Genomic DNA, 17778 nt, shown 5'->3' on the forward strand with positions numbered 1-17778 from the left:
TCACAGTGCCAATGTTCCTATCCCCATGGTTTACCTCACTCATTTGAATCTAAAGAGATGTAATAGATCACACTTTTATCAGCCTTCTTGTCTTGCTCTCAGCTCTTTCCAGTTGTCTGTGCTCTTAAAGTGGGCCACTCACAATGAATGCAACGAAAATCTGTGCCTCAGATATCCCAAATCTGAGCTGAATTCCACCCAGCCTGGGAAATGCTATTGCAAACAGGAGCGTATCCTAATGCTCTGGAATGTTGCCATTGCTTATGAGATGATCAATGTGATTGGATTTGAAGCCACTGCTTTCATTCCACACCAGCACTCCAAGCTGGGCACAGACTGTCTAGGCTTTCTTCTCACATGCAGGTCACAGCTGCACTCAATCCATCACTGCCCAAATTTACAGAAATATTTCAGAAGTCCAGGAAAGATGGAGCGAGACTATTTACAGGGGCATAACAGGACAGGGGGGAAGAGCTTCAAAGTGAAAGAGAATAAACCTGTGAATAGGTGAGACCCCACACAAACTTTATGAGCAAGGACTTTGGTCTACTAGACCAAAAATAAAGAAAAAAAACTCTTTTTTTTCTACCATAAACAAAATAAAATATATAATGATTGATTTTCCTACAACACTGAGCAAGCTTATATGGACAATATACATTTTGGCATAAAAAGTATCACCTCTCTTCCTGGCAAAAAAAAAAAATCAGTAAAACTGTATTTTTTCTCTTCCCTAACAGACTCCAAATTGTATTAATCTTAATGATAACTTCTGGCTTCATTTTTCACCTGCACATTTTGAAATGGTTGTTTTCACTCTACAGAAGCTTGATTTATGGCTTACAATGTGAGGGATTCTGCCATAGGAAGAGGGACTGCTCCTCTGAGAGCTGAATAAATGCATAACTGCATGACATAACATCCTTAAAATGTGCAGTCAGTCTTTTTTGTATGGTCTTTGGGCCAGTTTAATACTGTGGCTCTAAAGACACTGTCATTAGAAATGTGAAGAATCCAGTCACACAGTTCATAACTGCTGACATTGCTCCTACTTCATTACAAGTGGTCCTACTGGAAAAGAGATGTCAGGTGATTAAGAGTCCTCCATTGTCCAAGTAAATCTGCAAAGGGTTTAAGTAGAGATCCTCTCTTGTGAGATTCTCATGGGAAAAGTACCTAAAGCATTTCTGATAAATTATCAGATCTAAAAATCTAAATTGATTTTTGCTGTCTAATTAATGTGTCAGTCTGAAAGTCACACTTCAGTGTAAGTCTGAGTATTTTTGGTTGTCATTTGACCAATTTTACACATGAAACGTTTCCAAAATAATTTTTAAAATTTACTTAACTTGTGATTCTTGGCAGAAAAGTGAATATTATCAGCTTCCCTCTCCTGTTTTAGTCTGGAGTCACTGACAGGTTTTAGAACAAGATCAGCAACTACTTCAGAAACAATTGTGTTCCTGCAATTTTTTCCCATCTTCCTTTAAAATTTATTAGACTTCACATAAATTATTTACTATTCTATTGGTTGTCTGCAGTGAAGACAGCTGGAAAAACTGATAAAATGGAATTTCAATGTTTCTTTGCTTTAAAGTGAAATTCCAGTATCTATGACACACACCAAAAACTGCCTAAAAAGAAGCAGAATAGCCCAAGAGCTTTTTCATAAACCTGGCAGTAGAAGCATTTCTGCAGAAGAGACATAAAACCTTCATTCAAAACCACTCCCAGCATTTGGAGCCATTCCAAAGGAAAGTTGAGTGCATTTGGAGAGCTTCAGATGTTGAATCATATTATCCCACCTATCTTGCAGGTGTCTACACCTGAATTAGCTGTACCACTTCACTCTTTGTGAAGACTAAATCAGTGAAATTCAAGGGAAAACATTAAAAAAAAAATTAGTCCTCTAGGTTTCACTTGCTAAGGAGGCATTTCTGGACTATTAAAACCAGTAGAAGAGAGCAATAATATAGTTATTGACACAGAACCCAAGCAGGGTCAGGTTTGAGTCATTTTAATTTCCACAGGTGAGGCATACCAAGATCAAAATTAGTTGGTTTCTTTTCCCTTGGTTGCTTCAGAGGTTAAAATCAGAACTAGTTAGAGAGCTCCTTATCACTCCTCTTTTCATGCATCATTTTTTACCATATTTTGTCATATTATTGCACACAAGACTGAACCACAAAACAGATGTGACAAAATTGCCAAGCTGCATTTCAGTGTCACAGTCCAAAATAAAACCTACAGAAAGTAAAAAACCCATCATACAAGTACAACTTTCACAGCAGCATATAAATTTATGCACACCCCAAAAAGCACATATGAGATATTCTGAAATAAAATTCTGAACCTACAACACCATGGTTTTCTCCTGTAAGTTATGGCATGTTTTGGTCATTCCTGCAGAGTGCTTTGGTACATGTAGAACATTTCCAAATGCCACATTCAAAAGGTTATTTAAGTCTTTTTTTATTATGATTTTCACCAAGGCTTTCTTTCATTTTGGATTTTTGTTGTTTTTTTCAGTCTATATAAAACAACTGATATCAGTTTATTTAAATAAATGTCCTGAATTTTATTTCCCTGCATAAATCTTTCCATTTCATTTTATTTCCTAAATAAAAAGGAGACATGGATACATCAAACCAGTTCTTTCCAGTGCCTCACTGCAGTTGTATGCAGGAGGCATACTAATTTTCACAGACTATGAAAAGTGAGGGTTTTTCTCCATAAGACCTCTTTTTTCCCAAAACCTCCTGTTCTTATGAGTCTCAATTTTCAGAGAATGGACAGGGAGTACACAGTGATATCCAAAAGCTATTTTGTGGAAACTCTGTACTTTTTACTGAGCTTTTTAACTTGCCTTCCTCTGGAAATTAGGTTTACACAATTACATGTCTTGTCCTCAGCCCCAAAAAGTCTTGAGCCTGTTGGACCATTTCATCCTGCTTTAGCTGAGTGCCAGGCTGCTCCAAGTTAATATGTTCCAAGCAATTCAGAGAAAATTGCTGGCAAGGTACAGAAGAAAGCACTGTTTTGAGTCAATCACTAAGGGAAGTGAAGGAGTAACTCAGTTCTCATAATTACAAGATGCAGAGGCCTGGAAGGCAGTGTTATGTGTAGGTTTGAACAAAACCTAATATATTTTCTTTGCCCAGCCAGAAAGGTTATGGATGTTAAAGGAATGTAAGCTTGCAGGTGTGGGGAGGAGAAGGGAGTTAAGAAGGGGAATAGGTGGCAAAGAGAAATCCAAGAGTCCTTTGAAGAGTTTCAGGGAATTGCAAAAGGGATCTAGAGGATTCACTTCTGTGCATGGGGTGTAAAGCACAAAGGCAGGCAGACAGGAGGGGTGTGTGAATTATACAGACATGGGACAGGTATAAAAATCAAAAGTCTGTGTTAAATCAGTGAAAGGACATCAGCAGAAGATTCACTGAGATACCCTCACTTTGGGAGTTGCATTGTGAAGAGCTGCTATATTTCTGCCAAACAGCTATCTAAAGCAGATTAGGGAATTAATAGATCTAACATAGCTTGGAAATAATGTATGTGGAGAATTGTTTTTAATCAGCCTATTCCCATGTGAAAAATAGAGGGGTTTTTAAGTGAAGATGCAAATGAAGTGACCAAGAGGGCAAATCTAACCACTTCCTGCAGATTTTTAATTCTTCCAGGAAGGGGCCCAAACCCCCTATGCACCAAAAGTCATATGTTTTGCATATTAATGTTAGACTGACTTCTCATTAAGGCACACTCTGAGTAAACAGCCAGTGTAGTAATTTTGAAAGATTTTGGCGCTGTCTGTGATCTAACAAATGGTTATCCTTTGCAGAGATAAGTGTGGAGATTCACAGGCTAGAAAGAAAACTAGTAAATTGCAGTATGATAAGACTGGGAGATTAATTCAATTTTAAATTAAGGACCTCTGGCGAGTGCTTTCTCTAAGAATGAAACAAACTTCCTAGTTTTTAATGGCAATGTATAGTTTAGATAGCAATGATAGCACACAGGGAGGGCAGCACCCCAGGTAAATAATCCAGACATGGCACTAAGTGTGGATGAACCACAAGGACACAACATAATCAAACCAATTTCACACAGTATGGTGATGAGAAGATACTTGGATAGTCCAGCACAAGTCCAAATCTGTACTGCAAATAAGCATTTATGAGGACATAGAAGCAAGTCAAATTTATACTAAATAGTAATTTTTGTACTCCTTATGTAGTTATGTAAAATAACAGTCAGGATGGAGAAAGTAACTTGTCACAGAAGATATATGGAGAGCTGAGAAAGGAAACAAGTGGAAAAGGAAGCCTGGAACAAGGGTGACATAAGCTCCAGGGCCCTACAGACAGAATGAAATCTGTGCCTGTCCTTGGATGAGTGTGTATTTCAACATAACAAGGTGAATCCACACCTCTCACCTCTCAAAACCGAGAGCCTAAGGCAAAGTGCCCTGCTCACCCCACAGTCTCCCTCAGGTGGCCTTGGCAAAGACTCAAAGACAGAATATATACCTGGGTACAAAAACTATTCTGCTCTACTTTACCTAGGGCTGAAGAAAATTTAGCAGGCAAACATAGAAATATGTTCTGGAACTGAGAATCTTTTAAACTGAAGAATAAACACGTGAAGGTAAAATTGTCTCTAAAGCCATTAAAAAGGACAAAATGCTTACAGGTGAGAGGTTTTCCAAAGCCTGCTGGGTACAGAAGTCATGCCATGCTTATTTTGAAAAAATTCAAATAAATAACTTTCAATGAAGAAGCAGAAGTTACCACTTTTTTTGTTGCCCAGGAAACGAATATGTTTTGTACTGGAAATTAAAATTCTACATGTATGTTCATCTGAATAAAGACTGGAGACTCCCAGCAGCTCCCAGCTGTCTCTGGATGTTGTGCTGACCAGGAATGTTTGAGTGCTGCCTTGTGTAGCATATCCTGTTCTGGGAATTTTTGGCACTACTATCAATTGTTGTGCTCACATCTGCACCTAAGCAAGTCACAGAGTGCCACTGAAAACCCACAGACCCTTCAGAAGAAACTTGCATTGCTGAGTAATGGAAACTTAAAAATGCTGAGCTTGTTATTAGTGATTTTCTTAATATCCAATTCAAAGAGGTAGTTTAAAGAGATTAATAAAATAGAATAAATGGAATATCTGGGATAGGAAACAGCTATTTAACACAAAGTGATATTTACAATTACTAGTGAGAAAAAACTGGTGGAATATGTGGGTTGAAGGAAAATTTTATACAACAAAAATTAAAATAATGCCACTGGGGGAAAATACGTAACCTACATAACACCAGAATACTATAGGAAGCAAGAAACTCCTTTATCTGTAAAGCCTAGAATGCAATAGTTTCTGCAAGGATACATACCCATCTGACACCCTACATTCCAGAACTCCTGAGGATTATAATTTGACGAGCTCATTCTTGTTCCCTTGGGGTAAATTCTTGTAATAAATCTTGTAGTATGTGAAATAAACTCTTTAGCTGATAAACAGAAGGATAAAATCTTGGTAAGAAAACCTTTGTTATTAAAGAAATCCTATTTGAACAAATAATAAAAATACAGTAATTTGATCCAGCAATATTTTTACATAATATTATGCCAATTTATTCTATTTTAACATCATTTTATTTTGAAATATATTCATTTGTTCATTTAATAATTAATTTTTAAACCTTAATATTTTGTGTGTATTTGAATCTGACAGTATTCCTGTATAAAGAAATATATATTCCTTTGTAAGAAGTTCATTATCCAAAAACCATCCCTTCACTGAAATATTCTGTTTCTTCACCTTTTTGCAGGGTAAGCTTATGATTTCTACACTAAAGCCCACTGTATTCTCATGGGAAACTGAGACACAGGAAACTGCACAAAAGTTTCCCCCTTCTATAATAGCTCAAAATGAAAAAAAAAGGGAAAAAAAATCATCTTTAGATGATCTTGGCTTGTTTGTTGTTTGGAGGTTTAAATAAAATGGCTAAATAATATTAGGACCAGGGAAGAGCACGTTTTCAAAAGCCACTGAAATTCTTGTTATATAAGCCTCAGAAGATAACTATCATGTACATTGTTTTTCCTTCTGCTGGCAGTGTTCCCTCCTTTCTCATATGTAAGCATTGACTGCAGGGATGTGGGAAACTTCAGATGACTTCTATCTGCACGATTCCTTTTTAGTGATTAAACAAAAATCTACATTTCCAGGGTCATCTCTCTGATCTCCATTTTCCTCTCACCTCATTTTTTGTTTGTTTAGCGGTTTTGTTTGGTAGAGTTTGGTTTGCTTTGTTGTTTGGGGGTGGTTTTATTGAGGGGGAGGAGAGGTTCTAGAGCTACTTTTCTATCTCCTAGAGTGCTGGAGGAACCAGAGAGAGGACTCAGTGGCTGGAAAATCCTACTTTGTGACACTGTTCAGCATCATTCACCTCGCCAGCTGTTGCCCTGAAAACTAAAACCTGATAATGTTTTCATAGCTTTAGTTACTTTCCCATGGAAGTTCTATAAACAGAAGTTGTTTATCACATTCCTTCTAAGAAACATCTTTTGATGGACGTTTCACACGACCAGTGTGCTTGGGAAGGTGTAACTTAATTATCCAATCCCTGGTCATTGTTGAGAATCTATAAATACTGGGGTCAGAAAATAAAGTTCCTTCTTTCCTGTTCTACCACTGGAAAGTGTTCATGTGAATCATTTTGCGTCCTTTAGCAACAGCCAGCCACTGAATCACCTCCACAAAGTGAGTGGGCATGTGGCAGCCTTCATTGTCATTGTCACTGTCATGCTCGGTGATCTCTGCTTTTAACGCTCCCTCGGGGCTCTCTGCAGGCAGCTGGAGCTCAAACAGCAGAGGCTGCACCAAATGGAGCTGCTCCAGCCCAGAATGGTTTGGATAATTCAGTTTGGCTGGGATGGAAGGTCTGCTCCAGTGGAGCAAGCTGCCTGCTCTGGGGTTTATCCATCCCATTAATGAGGACTCTCTTATCTGCACTTGTCACCAAAGCCAGGCAACTGCCGAGCCAACTCCGCTCAGTTCTCAGCCCAGACATGGGGGTGGGGAGGGAGGTGGTGAAATTTATTCCACGCTTTTTCAAGTGCTGACTGCAATTCCTAAATTACTTGATGCAGAAAACAATGAATCGAAAGGCAGACGTACATTTTTTAGACTGTGTAAATATTTGTTCTTATAAAAATACACGGAATTAAAGCAAAGTTGAATTTCAGTTTTCCTCCCAAAGCCAACAGAAATAAAAATATTATGCAAAGGACATATCTAAAACAGTGTTATACAAAGAACCAAATAAAATCAGACAGCAGGTGTTTCATAAAATTTTAACCCTTCAATGCCTAAGCAGTGAAGCAATCATAGCACCAATGTAACTTTTAACTGATTGACTCCAAAGAAATTACCTGAAGATCTTAAAAGTTTTCGTGCTGCACTCTCTCCAATTGAATTATTTTCATAACACTGCTGATGCTGCAGGGAATGCTCAAAGCTCACAAACTTCTGAGATTTGGTATAAACCACGAGGTCTGACAATGCAAGGGCAATCTTTCCCTTTCTCACCTAAACATCATCAGATGAATAATGGAATAAAAAAGTCACAATGATGAGTATTTCATTATTATTAATATTAATAATTCAGAGAAACAATCATTTTGGATGCATAAAGCATGAAAAAACGTCTCAGTTAATGAATCTAATAAATATGACCTTTAATAGTGAGATCTGATCTGCTGAGAGAAAATTGAGGTTATTGTGCCCACGTTTATCACAGCAATCATAGGGTGAGTGGAGAGATCCTTCCTAGCAGAATGTTCTTCTCGATAACTTTACAGTTTTCCTGCTCCTAAGAGTGGTTTGCAAATAATATAATTTTTCATGGCTTTTAATGTTGCTCCTTAAAAATATACCTCCAACTTTCTATTCATAAATATATAAAGTACTAGAAAAGACCAACAGAATAAACTCATCTATAAAATGTAGAATAACAGGAAAATATTACATTGCGCCAAGAAAATTAATCAAAGGCCTATTCCTTTAAGCATTGCCCTGAAGTTAGGAAAACTCTTTTCTTCTTGATTAAGGTTGAAAGTTCTCTCACCAAAATCTTCATTTAGTCTTGCTCAATTACCAAAATAAGCCAAAGTGACTGAAATTTTACCAGGATCTTCTCTCTTACAGAGAAGCACTGTGTGACCACTTCATTTTCCTCAGCATAACTTCTGAGCTAATTGGGGGCAGTAGCCAGCAGAGAGCTGCTGATGCTAATCATGTTTACATTCCATTAAAGCTTTTGAAGGCAAATTCTCATCCCACAAAATAATAGAGATTGCCTGCTCATGGCTCTTAAACTATGCAACGTTCAAGTGCATTAATTATTCTGGGGCTATGTCCCATGAGGACACCAGGAGTCTACTGCCATGGAAATCCTGAAAAATACAACTCTGGAGGCAGGCAAAGCCAGCAGCATCACTGGGGTATCTTGGCTGTGGATTCAAATGCTCTCCCACCCTCCCATAAAGCAATACAGTGGGACATCAAGGCAAATATTCCAACAGAGTGGGACCCTGGAAACCACTTTCTCTTCTGCCTGGGAAACATGAGCAGATCCTTTTTGTTGCTGCTGTTTAAGAGTCTGTGGAATTCATTCTAGTCCGTTACATGGTCCTACAAATATTCTTGAAACCTATTGTCTAGAGAGCTGGTCCTTCCTGGTCAGAGTCCATCCTTCCTCAGAATTTTTCCTTACTATTTCTCCATGTCAGTTGGAATGAGAAAGAAGAAAAAAACTTTCAAATCATATAAAAAAAAAGAGACACTGCTTCTCAGCGAGAGTGCTGGGCTCTGAGGAGCACTGCTGGTTTAGCCACATTCAGGCAATCAGAGCATGATGTGCAAGAGTGACTGGGTACACCAGGTGCTGCCTGACATCCTAAAAAAGCTGAACAAGGCAGTTTCAACCTTGATGAAGCAACAGATTTTCCGTGGTAGAGAATTATAGTTGGTTAAAAAAACTAAGTTCAATTTGACTTTCAAACACCAAATTTTTACACTTTTTTCAGAAATAAAGTTAAGTCTCTGCATGATAAATCTAAAAACACCTCTTCAGCTCCAGGTGCTGAAAAATGTTCCAGCACAACCAGGAATGTGCACCTAATTTAATGCAAAAAAATCCAGAACTGAAGAAAATAGGAGACTTTATCTATCTCAAAAATAGACTGGAAGACCTGGGGAAGAAATGGTTAACTCTGCCTGTTGTCATCAGGTACTGCTGTAAGTGTTCTCTATACATAGTTCCAGGAGAGCCATGGCACCAACAAAACACATCTTAAATCTACTGTGGGACCGAGAGCCTGGGACAAGCACAAGTTTTGAGAGAGGAAAATGTTGAAGTTCAAGATGGGAGCACAGGAAGGGGTTGATTTTGAGTTGGGTACTAAAATGTGGTCCAGTCTGACTTTTCTTATAAGAGTAGGAAAACTCTGAAACCTCGAGCTAAAAAATGTAATTTCCAAATGCACTGATCTTAGTAATTTTAAAGTTTTCTCTTTAAATTTTAAATTAAATTTAAAATATAAATTATTTTAAAATAACTTATTTATAACAACTTTTCAGTTTAGTCTCTATTTTAAGATAATCGAGTTTCTTTAAAAAAAAAAATCTGTGTGTTCTCTATATTCAATTGCAGCAAAAGTTACCTTTGGTTTTTTTTGAGGTGGGGGTGAAAGTCTATGATCTCTTCTTCTTCTGGTGGGACTCCTTGATGGCTGAAGAGGTAACGTGTCATGTGCGTCGTCATCCTCAGACTCAGATTCAGAGTCACTCAGTTCCTCTGTCTCACCACCATATTCAGCATCCATCCTGAGCAGACCTTCCTCAATTGTTCCAACTTTTTTATTTTTTATCAGAACTTTGAATTTTAATGCCTATAGAAAAGAGGTTGAACAATAGTAACTAGAATTACTTAGGTTTTCATCTCTTGGTGTTATTTAACCAATCTTCAAAGTTGTTTATTAAATATAATGATGTGAGGTTGCAAAATGAATTAAAATAGAGTGAGGCAGAAGCCAAAGCCAAAGAAACCAAACAGAATCTGGGGATCAATGTACACAACAGAATGAGCCTATCTAACACCCTGACAGGAAAAAAGGCTCTCTGCCACAGGAACCCAGATGCTGAAACTATGAAAAGATAAAAGTAGAAAGCTAAGTAAGAGCCAAAAGTGATAGCCAGGCAAGACATAGAAGGTATATTTTTTTACTTATTTTTTTACTTCTATTTTAAGCCTAAATGTACTTCTATGTGTATATACACACTTAAAGATGTGTCTGCTATTCATTTGGAATGTTTTCATCTATCACTAAGCCTGCAGGAAATTTGTTATTTGATTAATGCCTTTGTGCATATCTCTCTGGTGTACCAAATGAAAACTTTTGTTTATAACTTGTGTTATTTTACAATAGAACCTTATGCTGGTCTTACCTGGCCAGGGAAACAAAAGTTTGGTGATTTTGCCTAAGCAGTTTCTCTATTTTTAAATAGACGTGTATCAACCTCCATAATATGTAATGTAAAGGGAGAAAAACATCATTGAATTATATTGATTCTAACAGCATGGCTTTCATCTATGGAACAGAATCCTATGAGTATATATTTCACTTCAATTTACAAAACTATATTAATAGTAAAGCTTCTATTATGCAGCAGTACATCTGTACACAGGAGCTGTCAGGGAGTAACAGGACTTACTGTCACTCTTGAATAAAGTGATCCACAAAAATGTTCTTTGAATTTCCTATGCTCTAGTGGAAAGGAAGATTACACTACTGGGAGTGTGGCGGGAAGAGGGAACAAAAAAATTCACAATAAATGAAAGGTAACTGAAATGCTGTGTTTTAAGGTATCCACGAAGTAAATATGAAAGGTATGGATAACAGAAATATATAAAGCCAAAGTTTTTTAGTAGAAACCAGAGCCATAGGCAAGGATAGAGACATTCCATTTATTTCCATTGCAAGCTCCATTGCTCATAATCCCCCTATCGCTTCAGATCTCGTGTTGGTAGTTTGCCAGGGTGCCAGTGGAATGAGACATCCTATGCCCAATATCTATCAATGCCATGCTGCTGGAAGGTTTGATTAGTCTCTCTGCACTGGTGACTCAGGATAAGGATGCCCTTTAACATTGCCTTCATTTCTTATTAATGCACTCTTTTTTTTATTTTTCTCTGGTATTTTTAGAAGAGTTTTAATATGATTAATGCTACTCATGTTTTTTAAGAGTTCTGAATTTTGCTTTGCATGTTCACATTTCCCAGTATCTAAAAGCAATTCTATCCACTTTTGATCTTGTATTTTGTTATTCATGGGAAGACTTCATTCTACAAATAAAAAAAAATAAAATAAAATAAAAAAAGACCTGGTATACAAGGGAAGAAAAAACTATCTATGGTTACATTACTGCCTCCTATATGCAAACATAACTTTAAGTAAAAAAAGACAATAGTGTGTGTGTGTAATGATATAAAAATGGGTCATGATGTCAATCAGTCTCTAAAATTCTGTTTGCGAGCTGTTAGCAAAAACATAAACATCCTGAGGTAGGAGAAGTTTTTTAAGGTTTGCTTTGTTTTCTACAAAGGTAACATTCTAAAATCATGGTTCTTTTCAGAAACAGTTACAAAAATACTCCAGAGAATTTGCTATTTTTTGGCCAGAAGCAAATGACAATAATAGTTACCCCCAATCACTGAAAGTGAAACACAGAGTGAAAAAATGGCATAGGCTTTTGTCTGAACTTCACACATCTTCAAAAAAACTTATAACAAATGTATGGTTACAAATTCAGTGACTGTGTGAAATCTGAGTTCTTTAATTGGTAATCAGCACTGCTAAACATGTGACACCTTTTTCTCTACATGTCCAGGTCTTCTAAGAGAGCTGAAAAGCCTTTTAATGAGCTGAAAGTCTGAGCATTCACTATAACTTCTCCTTTCTAGTTTTATTATGAAAGGCAAAATATGTTAAAAATACATTTGCTGTTTACTTCTATAAAAACTGCAAGCATACTAAAAAATTCAAATATGTAAAACATCATAGGACCTCCCTAGAGCATAGTGGGACTTCAAGACTGGCATAAGCAAAAACCTCGAAGTGCAATCAACTAGAACAAATATTTACATAATTAAATGAACAAAACCTTTTTCTTGTGCATTCTGGTTAATGGGATGTATAACACAAATCAGCTGAAGTAATGCCAAGTTTCCAAGATAAAAATCACAAGCACTTTGGATCGGGCAAACCCACCTATTGATGACTACAATTAATGTGAAAATTCAGTGCCCAGAAATGTAAGGAACAAACCCTGGATTTGAGACAGAAGTATTAAAGACAGAATAGCTTCTCCTGTTTAAATTGAGCTTGTTGTTCTCCCTTCTTCTCTCCTGACCAGCTGTAGGTGCTCAGTTAGAGGAATATCAAGCCTTGAAAATCTTGCTAAGTAACAAAGTTAAAATCTCTTCTGAGTTTTACATAATATTCTATTTCAAGAATGATACTGCTGCCTTAAATACTGATATAGGGTTAAGATACAACACCTCCTGTGAAGTCTGACACAGGGAAAGGTTTTGAGACAATGACAAGATTTGTTAAGTACAACTGTTAAAAAAACCCAACACCAGCTATCTTTAACGAATCACACTTAGTGAAGTGTGAATGGATGTCTTTGTGGCAGCCTTATAAATCGCAGTTATCATCTACAGATACTTTATATCAATACTGTATACTTATTATACAGATATTTTTAATCAATACCACCAGCAAGGTCTGAGCTCTAGGCAAACAAATATTAATTATATCAGGAGCAGCATTTTAGCTACCTCATAGCAAGTTTTCCTACAACACATTTACCCAGTGAGAAGCACCCTACCCTGAAAATTCCATTTCTGTGTTGTGCTCTGTAGTAGACTTCAGGTAAGTCTACTTACCTTAAGTCTACTTAAGGATAAATAGCTGTGCTATAGCTGAAACTATATTCTACATGGGCAACTAAATCTCTGGATGCATTGGAAATAAGTCCAGATGATTGCAGAGAAAGATGGTTACAGGTTGGCTCAGAGTCTTCATTGCACAGATTCCTTACCAAAGTTCAATGGTCCAAGAAGATGCCTTACCAAACAAACCACATGATTTTTATACACCAAATAAGCCATTGACCCAAGACCTACCTGGGTAATGATATAAAATATGGCAATGTCTTGTTTTTAGTTACCTCCTGAAGTTGCTTTACAATGCAAAGAAGCTATTAACAGATAATGACTGTCACATGTTTACCACATTTCTGGGAAAATCATGTTCCCTCAAGAGTGCAATGCCTAAAAATAGTGAAGGAATTAGATGAGTCTTCTGTATGTACTCACTACAGCCTAGAGATTCCTGAAATTTTATGAGAAACAGTATGGATTTTTTTATTATTATTTTTGAGGTCATCACCAAGACATACCACATTCTCATTTTTTTTTTCATATTTTTTGTAAAGAATAGATGCCATAGACTGATCAAAAGGCATAAGAGTGACTAGAAACATTTTGACTTGCTAAGAAACAAAAGTATTTCTGATGCAAAGACTTGGTCAAGACATTTGCATATGTGAATGTGTTGGTCAAAATAAATAGGAATTAATCTCATAAATGAAGCAACAGAATTAGATGTGCTTAATCTTGAATTTCTCACTGAAAACACTCACTGTGTAGAGAAAGCTCTCCTTTTTATACTGAGTAGATAAAGGTGAAGAAAAGTGTGAAGGATGAGTCCTGGCTTATGGAGTTAGCTGGTTTTCCCCATAATAGCAGAATTTAAAATATCCATAGCCCATGAAGTTGTACTGGAGACCTTCTATTGATCTTTCTCAAGGATCTCATTAAACAGATCCTTTTATTTGGACACCACAGGTTTAACAACCATAGGGAAGCCTTGGCAATCCTGGCCAGAAATGCTTCTGAGACATCACAATGCAGTAATTGATCTTGCAGCTGTGTGGTAAACATTAAAGAGAACTTGTAAAATCACAGTAGTTGCCACTTCACTTTCAGTTAATCACACATCAATATCTCATTCCAACTTTGTGACAGGAAACCTGCAAATAATAAAAGATTCCTAACTATCTGATATATCTATCCTGTCAGCAGTGTAAGGCAGTTCAATGCTCTACAATGCAAAATAATTGAGGAACAAACTTTCATCAAAGCATCAATGTGCTTACATTCTTTTCTGTGTTATATTGGATGCCCACATGCTCCTTTCAATTGCTGTCAGATCTCTTGAGAGGAAGAACACAGCAGGGTAAGTAAAACCTTATCTCTTCTAGCATCCTGATATTTTCTAAGTTCATCTACAAATTGCTGCATAAGGCACTTCATTCCTTCACTTTCTATCAGCACATCACCAGGAGTGCTGGTACAACCAGCAGAGATGTCTGGCGCCCGTCACTGATGTCAAATCTAATTTAATGCAGGACCTGACTCAAAGGACCTGTTATTCCAGTGAAGATTAGAGGGAGTTCATGAAGTCTCTTTAGAAGCACCATGATGGCCAAGACTGGGAGCAGAGAACTGTATCACGTCTGTCGCTTTGGGTGGCAAAACATCTTCTTGGGAAAGAGATGGGACAGGTGAAGCTTAAAAGCAGCCTCAGTTTCTCATGGGATAAAGTTTGTGGGAAAGAAAGAAGTAGTGCAAAAGTCTTCTCCTTCCTCCATATGTAGAGGAGGAATTGTGTGCTGAGATGCCACAGAATACAGGAATTGCAGGGAATTAATAATATCAATATAGTCAGATGGAAGTGTGAATATATGACTGAAGGCAAAGAATTAAAAAACCTTTAGTCCTGAAATTTTCTGGGGTTTGTTTTTCAGATGAAGCAAGTGTTGGGAAAAGCAGAGAGAGGAAGTGTTCAGTGATCCTCCGCTTTTATTTCCTGCGCCTCCATGTGATTTTCACTTAGAATTACAATGGTAGGAGACATCATTGCAAGGTGGTCCAAGGAACCACCTAAGAGTGGGCGTGTTCCTCATTTTAACCTCCTTCCACACACACACAATCATCTCAGTTGACAAAGGTATAGTTCAAGACCTACTTAAAGAAAGAAGTAGAAGATTGACCATATAAAAGAAAATTATTTCGATGGAAGCCTCCAAAACTCCAAAACCTAAAAGGAACCTGTAGTTGTCTAATGTTTCTTTGAAGTGTTTGGAGAAACTATGTGATTTCCCACTTCATGTACACACAAAATAACCATTCAATTCTGATCTTGAAGAACACTGAGGTGGCTTTTTCCCTTTTCTTGCTAATGCTCCATCTTGAAAAAAGTGGACCAACAACTTATATAGGTGACAGCTTTTTTCTTTTTCACACTAACTGAGGATCCTTCCAACATAGAGCATTTCAAATTCATCATTTGTGGTTCTGTAACATCTCTTTTGCACAGCTTGAGTAAAGCAGTCTGAAGACTAAATTCAGAATTTGGTTTTCTCAAATGACAATGAATTTACCCAGGCCTTGAAAATGCACAAGGTCCCAAGCTTTAAAGATGTGATGTCACTAAACTCCTTTTTTGGCTCTTCAAAAAGATGCCAGCCAAAGTCAAGCTTATAACTGAATTTACAAATTCAGTCATAGCTACATATTTCCATTGCTAAGTAAAGTCCTACTGACTTTTCTTACATGCATGATCAGAAAACCTAGGAGAAACAGAGAAGATCCTCATTTGTGTTCATTCTCAAGATAATAATTTTCTGAATTAAAACTTTTGTAATCAGGTGACGACAGTGGCGTTATTTAGGTAATCCTTACACCTTGCACAGATGGGAAATATGTCTCACAATACTTTAATATGTTAAAAGCTCAGGAGAATTAATCTCAGCTGACAGCATTTCCATACATAGACCCAGCAATCCATTTTCAGGCAAAACTCTACAGAGCTGACTCATGAAAACTCTAAGCTGTGGAAATATGAAGTATGAACTCCCTGTATCACAGTAACCATATGCTAAGGGACATATATCATAGAAATTAATATTTTTAAGTGTGTGATTCAGTGATTCCATTTCACTGATTTTGTGCTTGCTTCAGAGGACATATGATCCTTGCACATCTCCTACACTGAATCCAGCCGTGATTTGAGAAGCTTTACAACAAGCCCTCCTGTTTGATAGAGTTTAGATTTTTTCCTAATTGAAAAAACAGTTTTCAAGGCTTCAAAATTATGTTGGAAACCATGATGCAAAAAAATATATTGCTACAATAAAAAAAAAAAAGGGTGGAGAAACATGAACATTAAATATTACAACATTGTTATGGAAATATAAGAGTACGGTAATACTTCAGCACATCTTCTTGCACAGATCACTTCAAAAATATTTTTCCTTGACAAATCCTTAAAAAATTATTTTAAACACCTTTTGTGTGTTGTTTTTCCTTATGACAGTGCTTCCTTCCCACATTTTCATTTGCATTTTTTTAGCTACTGTAAAAACACAAGGAATAAAATATGGCTATACTGGCAACAGCGAGAAGCTGAAATAAGTATTTTGTATGTGTGCACGTATTTGTGCTACAAAAGACTTGAAAAAAGTTTTTGTCCTTGAAAGAAAATTATGTGCAAAGACTGGAACAAAGGAAATGTATTTGTTTTAGTTTGCAATAAAATTTTCAACACCCATCTAATTGCCTTTTCTGACTTCATGTCCCAGGGGTCTCGGGCCATCCGCTGAGAAACGCTGTCTGAGGGAGAAACACACTGAGAAAGAGAATGGCTTTGCAGTAGCAGAGGACCAAAAAAAACCTCCATCATCACTGTTATTGACAAAAAATGTAGGCTCAGGTTTCCATTTCAATAACATGTTTAAATTTCAGGAATTTCCTTCAATTTAAGCAACAAAAAAATAAATCAGCAAATAACAGATGTATTTCCATGTGGTTTTTTGGTGCAGTTTAAATATTTTTGTTACTACCTGAAGTCTATTTCTGACACAGATGTGATCCATAAATTCAGTCCCAGAGGACTGAAAAAAAAAAATAATGAAGAACCCCACCATCATTTCCATTTCTTTCACAGAGAAAAATGAAAACTTATTACCTCAGGAGAAGGCAGTTCAGTCATATCTACTGCACCACCAATTGGTGTAGTGAGAAGTTTGTCACCTAGAATACTTTTCAAGCAGTCTGCCATTACTTCCTGCTGTTTAGGGCTGCAGTGGTTCTCCAGAGACAGTATAACTGGATAGGCAGATGACTGGAAATATAATTTTAGGATTTTATTATTAATAAATAAAAATATGAATAATTGCTTTTCCAAAATATCTTACAAAAGTCCCCTTGGCCATCTGTATTTACATTCATTTTCAAAAACTTCAGAATATAGATCACTTGTTCCAGGTTAGTAACACAATAAAACAGGTAACATTTGTGGAAAAAAGAAAGCACGATTGAAGAAGAAAAAAGAAATGCACCTTCAGAAAGTTAAAACAGAGCTAGACATATATGAAAAAAGGACTGCTTTGTTTTGGTTTTAAAAGCTAAAATCAGATTCTAAAATTAAAATTGAAAGCATAAATCAGAATTAAATGTCTTTTGCTTTAGTTTATGACAGATTTTTTGACTACCTTTCAAATAGTCTATCAAGGCTTTGATAGTCTCCCCAAAGCTTGTTCAGAAATTATTTCCTTTACATGAACAAGCTATGGATATTTTTTATT

General features: G+C 36.7%; 1 protein-coding gene across 1 annotated transcript in view; it reads right to left on the bottom strand.

Moving 5' to 3' along the window:
- Positions 1-17778, bottom strand: part of LOC131586084 (1-phosphatidylinositol 4,5-bisphosphate phosphodiesterase zeta-1-like) — a 49160-nt gene that overhangs the window by 15698 nt on the left and 15684 nt on the right. Inside the window, exons 6-9 of the mRNA XM_058852822.1 lie at positions 17160-17315; positions 9726-9953; positions 7434-7590; positions 5390-5506 (exon numbers count right to left, since the gene is read on the bottom strand). Coding sequence (XP_058708805.1) covers positions 5390-5506; positions 7434-7590; positions 9726-9953; positions 17160-17315 — 658 coding nt within the window. The remainder of the gene's footprint in view (positions 1-5389; positions 5507-7433; positions 7591-9725; positions 9954-17159; positions 17316-17778) is intronic.

Source organism: Poecile atricapillus, chromosome 18 (assembly GCF_030490865.1).
Source record: "Poecile atricapillus isolate bPoeAtr1 chromosome 18, bPoeAtr1.hap1, whole genome shotgun sequence".
NCBI classification, from domain to species: domain Eukaryota; kingdom Metazoa; phylum Chordata; class Aves; order Passeriformes; family Paridae; genus Poecile; species Poecile atricapillus.